Source organism: Geotrypetes seraphini, chromosome 7 (genome assembly GCF_902459505.1).
Source record: "Geotrypetes seraphini chromosome 7, aGeoSer1.1, whole genome shotgun sequence".
In the NCBI taxonomy this organism is placed as follows: domain Eukaryota; kingdom Metazoa; phylum Chordata; class Amphibia; order Gymnophiona; family Dermophiidae; genus Geotrypetes; species Geotrypetes seraphini.
Genome location: NC_047090.1, coordinates 5354665 through 5359855, shown reverse-complemented (window position 1 = coordinate 5359855; position 5191 = coordinate 5354665). Strand labels below are relative to the sequence as shown.

The following is a 5191-nucleotide window of genomic DNA, read 5'->3' as shown; positions in this document are numbered from 1 at the left end:
CCTCTACCAAACCGGAAATGCCCAGCTCCGCCCCCTGCCAGCCAGCCAATCAGAGCGCCGAACCTTACACCACTTCCGGTCTTGAGGGCCGCCCCAGCAAGATTTCTTACGGTAAGCTGGAGAACTTCACGCCTGACAGGAAGTGACGTCACTGCCTCAGTCAAAGCCAGGGTTGTTTGGGGTTTTTTTTTTCTCTTTTTGAGGGCGGGTTCAACCAATGAGCGTTCCATGATTCAGTCTGGCGTTCCAACAGTAGCGCTCGGTGCATTCTAAACCTCACTGTGGTGCTCCAGTAGCCTCTCTCTCTCTCGGTGCGTTCTAAGCCTCGCTCTGGCTGCTCCAATAGCGCGTTTCCCAAGCCTCATTTTGGACTCTGGCCGTCCGGGGATTTCTGTCCCTTCACGAGGTGATGACGTCAAAAAGGCGGAGTTTAGAAGCTGCAGGAGAGAGGTTTTATCAAGTACTGTACACTGGTTTTGCAGGCATCGGAAAGTGCAGGAGGGAGCCTTTTGTGAAATCTTACAAAAAGTGGGAAGAGTAGGAAGTTTCTTAGCCATTCCTGCTGCCTGCTATTCCCCTTTCCTAGGATTACCAGATTCTTTAAAAAAGGATGCATGTGGTCATTTCAAAACCGGGCCACCCTTAAAAAGCCCTTTTGGAACTATGTAAGGATTTGCTGGACAACCCAGAACAAAAAAATGCTAATGAGGCTCTCTACACAGAATCTCCCGGGAAGGGATTGACTGCCTAAGAGTTCAGGAATGATATGCATCCTAACCATGTTAATCCAAAGATTCAAGATTCTGCCAATCCCCTCTTCCTGTCCATGTAATCTTTTAGCAGCCTCTGAACTACATCTCCAGGCCTCAATTAGCACCCAAAGGTGAACTGGCAACTTTAGAGTGCTGGGATTCAATTTATAATAAAAAGCAAGAACAAACAAACTATGCAGTTCAGATTCATTTATTAAAAATTAGATAAATATTTTCTTGCCTTTGCAGATGATAAGGAAAGGTTATATGAAAAAACTTGATCATATCCAAGCAAGGAATAATATGTAACAGAAATGTCTTTGGTCACCTACAGAAATCATTGGGTGCCAAGTAATAGCTTTATGGTCCCCTGTGGCTACTAGGCTGATGACATCACATCAGCAAAATGCGCTGATCCTGCCATGGCAGGACCCCTATGACAAGTCAGTCTTCTGCCACTATACTGCCTTCCAGCTGGTTCCCATTGTGCAAACAGGGAAACCAGCATTTGCTCTTTATGTGACCACAGAGCTTTTGTACTTTAACAAATTTGAGGACCTGTTCTATATTCAGCCTGTGTCTTTCAAGCTCCACCATCAGCCTTCCTGAAGGTTAAATTACAAGTAAAGCAGAGCTTTTCCCATTTGCATTTACCGTATTTAAGATTTTCATAATATACTAGTTACAACTTCTGAAAAACATAAATACTTTGATATTTGATAAGCTTCATGGGCTCTGCCTCTTGCTTGCTACAAATTTCAGCAACCTGTTTGCCAAAATACTCCAAACATTTTTCAGGAGTGCCATCGTAACAAGAGCTCCTCTGTATGCTAAAAACTGTACAGAATAAAATGTTCCAATTCTGACATCAAGTAACAGTCACAGCTTGAGAGAATTAAGCAGGTTATGAAACCAGGACCCTCGTCGGACCCAAGGAAGACGCATTGGACTGAGTTCTTAAGCTAACTGCCTCTTTTACAAAGCTGCGCAACAGCCCCAAAGCCCTTTAAATCTTTATGGGCTTCGGGGCTGCTAGCGCGGCTTTGTTAAAGAGGCCCTAAGTGTCTTGTGGATTTACAGCACACATTATCTGTCATAGTAACCTCTTGACATGGGAATTATAAGGACACGTTGAGTTGAAATCGCATCAACACAATGGCTCTAATTCTAGAAGCAGTGCCAGAAGAGAGACAGCGCTCTATCATCTTTAATTGCCTTTAAGTGGCGAGGTAATTGACCATATCAGTTAAAAGCAATTAAAATTGCATTAAAAAAAAAAAAAAAAGATAGGCACCCGCCTGCATCTACATTTCCAATGCCAGAATGTCTTCAATGGAGGCGCCTAAGGTTAACCCCAGAAAAGACCTTAGGTGCTGGTAGACGCAATTTACGTCAAACACAGGCGCTAGAAATGTAGGCCTTCAAAACCCTGGTCTAAGTTTGCGATGCCTATGTTTGACTTGGCTGCGATCGATTCTGGAACCGGTGCTTGATTGACTGACACGTGACTGGCACCGGTTTTAGAACGCAGGCCGATACCGGTGCCAGTTGCAGAATCTGGCCCAATATCTTTGACACACTATAAAGATCTGTGATGGAAGTGGGCACACTTAGCAACAGCTCAGAAGTAGATGCCAGAGAAGCAGTTGTACAAAACTTGCTCTACTCAAGTCCTACTGAAGTCTTTATCACGTTTATCAGTAGGGTTGGAAAACTGTTGTTTTAGCACATACAGGAAACGTTCAACCAATACATTATCCCTCCTCTACGGATTATTTCCAGTTGTATCGTTAGAAGAGCGGCAGTAATAACTCTGCACATCGCATCTCAATTAGAGACACTCTGGGAAAGGCCAGGCTAATCCTGTCCTCATTATACCCCCCCCCACACTGAATCTAGGGGACATGTAAATGCATCTAACCAGAGCCACCTTGTAATCACTGCTCTCCAGGCGTGGACAGAACTCGGGGAACAACACGTGAGCACCTTAAAAGAAAATAAATTGAAAGCAGGTCTCCTTTCATATTTGCTGGCATTAGGCACACAGCCCTTCATGAATATCATACGTTTACAAATAACTTTCCACTTTCACGGCAGAATTTCAAATCTCTCCCTACTACACCCCCCCCCCCTGCTGCCGGTCTCTAGCAAATTTGGAGCAGGCACAGAAGAAGAGGCACATCCACAGGAGCAGCATGATCTGAAAACATGCCTCTTCAGCGTGCTCACCAAGCTGTACAGTGGGAAAAAAACCAGGCAGTTTTTTTTCTTCTGCCTTCATCTCTGCCACCCCTCACCGGATAAGCAGTTTTTATTCTGCCTCCAACTGTGCCTCCACTGCCTCCAACTGTGCCTCCACTGCCTTCCTCTGTACTCTGCCCCTTCCCTGCGGGAGAAATAGCTGGACCCCACCCCCCGTGGAAAAAAATCTATAGTGCTCTGCCTCTGACGCCTCCCTGCAGTTCAGCTCCCTAACTCTCCAGCATATCAAGATGAAGGGCTATCACTATACAGATGGAGCTCTCGCGAGTAACTGAACCTGCAAATGCTGAACCTGTAAACATGGAAGGAGACCATAGGGACTCCTTTACTTGACACACTGACCACGGAACCAAGATGAAGTGCATAGAGCAGATGGCTTCCAGTTAAGCTCGTCTCTCCTGTAACTCTAGAACTCTGGGAGCAACCATGTCACAAGTTACATCCTCCACCCCCCCCCCCCCACACACACACACACACACACACATTGGCCTGAACTGGAATTACATAGCTACAGCTGCAGCAGCCATCATACGTCATTTTCTGCATGATGTTGGCTAATCTTTATTTAATTCTGCCCCTGCAGAAGATGACCATCTTTTAAACTAGGGCTTCTCAAATCTGTCCTGGCGCACACCCCTTTCCTGCCCATCTCCCCTGTCAACAGCCCTTTGCATTTTCAGAATATCCTCAACAGATAGGCATACACTAGACCAGGGGTAGGCAATTCCAGTCCTCGAGAGCCGGAGCCAGGTCAGGTTTTCAGGATATCCACAATAAATATGCATGAGATAGATTTGCATCTCAAGGAGGCAGTGCATGCAAATCCATCTCATACATATTCATGCTGGAGATCCTGAAAACCTGACCTGGCTCCGGCTCTCGAGGACCGGAATTGCCTACCCCTGCAACATTCTGCATATGCAGTGGAGTTTAGAGGACGGGTCTGGAAAGCCGTTATTTCAAATGTTTCTTTTTTGTGTCCGTAAATTCTTCAGATAATAAAACTGCAACCGGTCTAATTCCATAGAAGAGCACATGGCACGAAGCTACAGCAAAATCTGCCCTTCTTAAATTACCAGCTCTGCTTTTTTCCAGCAGGCCTCTGGATTCAGGATAAATAAATAAAATCCAGCTACCCGTCAGCTTAGGGATAAATACCAGATACTCTCAAAAAAAGAATCACTTACAGGATGCAGAGGACCTTGATGGTGGTTCTCTGGTGTGTCCCGATACCATTCTTCCAACTCCTTTACTCTTATGGAGGTTGCTACAAGCAAAAGAAGTCAGGGCTAGGGTGGCAATGGAGTATCTCACAGACACGAAGGGCTCAAAGTGAATTTTGGTCCCCAGCTAGCTAAGGCCCTGGCTTTTCATTTTCCTATTCAGAGGAGGAAAGCGACCAAGTGGGTCATAGATTCAATAAGGAGTAGAAAAACCCTGCATTTAAGTAAATGCAAAATGGCCAGAGTGAAAACAGAGAATGAGTTGACCTCTCGGGTAAGACAAAGGTTCATGTCTGTTAGAGCACGGAGTGTCTGTTTCCCTCCTTCCAGTGACCCAGCAATCCATGGCGGCAGTAACACTGATTATTCACAGCTTCTGCTACTAGGCATTTCCAAGGCCTCAGGATTTCTGTGCCAATAAGGTGGTCAGCTTGATCTTGCCATCCATGGAAGCTGTGAGACAGGTTCCGCAGTCCATAGCTGTACACCAGTCCACTGTGACCACCGGGGCCCGATGGCCTCCAAGGGCAAGGCAGCTCTCCAGGGACTTCTCTTCATTATTTAGCTACAGAAAAAGGAACCCAGGCAGGCAAAGTGGAAAAAGATGGAAGAAACAAACAATTATTGTGTATCGTATAAAAACGTGAGAGAAAATACCTAGAAAGCTGTAATCTTGCTTTACAACTCAACCGCCTAAGTATTATGCCACAAAGTATGATCCTTGACCCTATATGTCATGCCTGTCTGTTCAAGTAAGATTGTAAGCTCTTCTGAACAGGGACCATCTATAAATGTCGAAAAGTACAGCGCTATATAAGTGATAAGTAGTAGCAGTATATATATAGTGAGAGCCTTTTATAAAATCATGCTAAGCGCCATGGTGATTGGTGCAGATATTTTTGACGCCATATATAGAATTTCTTTTTTTTTTTTACAGCAGATACAACTCTGGCA

General features: G+C 45.2%; 1 protein-coding gene across 3 annotated transcripts in view; it reads right to left on the bottom strand.

Moving 5' to 3' along the window:
- Positions 1-947: 947 nt before the first annotated feature.
- The window catches only part of WDR91 (WD repeat domain 91), a 45023-nt gene continuing 40779 nt past the window's right edge, over positions 948-5191 (bottom strand). For all 3 annotated transcript variants that reach the window (XM_033951014.1, XM_033951013.1, XM_033951015.1), the window contains exon 16: positions 948-4802. In XM_033951014.1, the coding sequence (XP_033806905.1) occupies positions 4638-4802 (165 nt within the window). In that variant the 3' untranslated portion in view covers positions 948-4637. The remainder of the gene's footprint in view (positions 4803-5191) is intronic.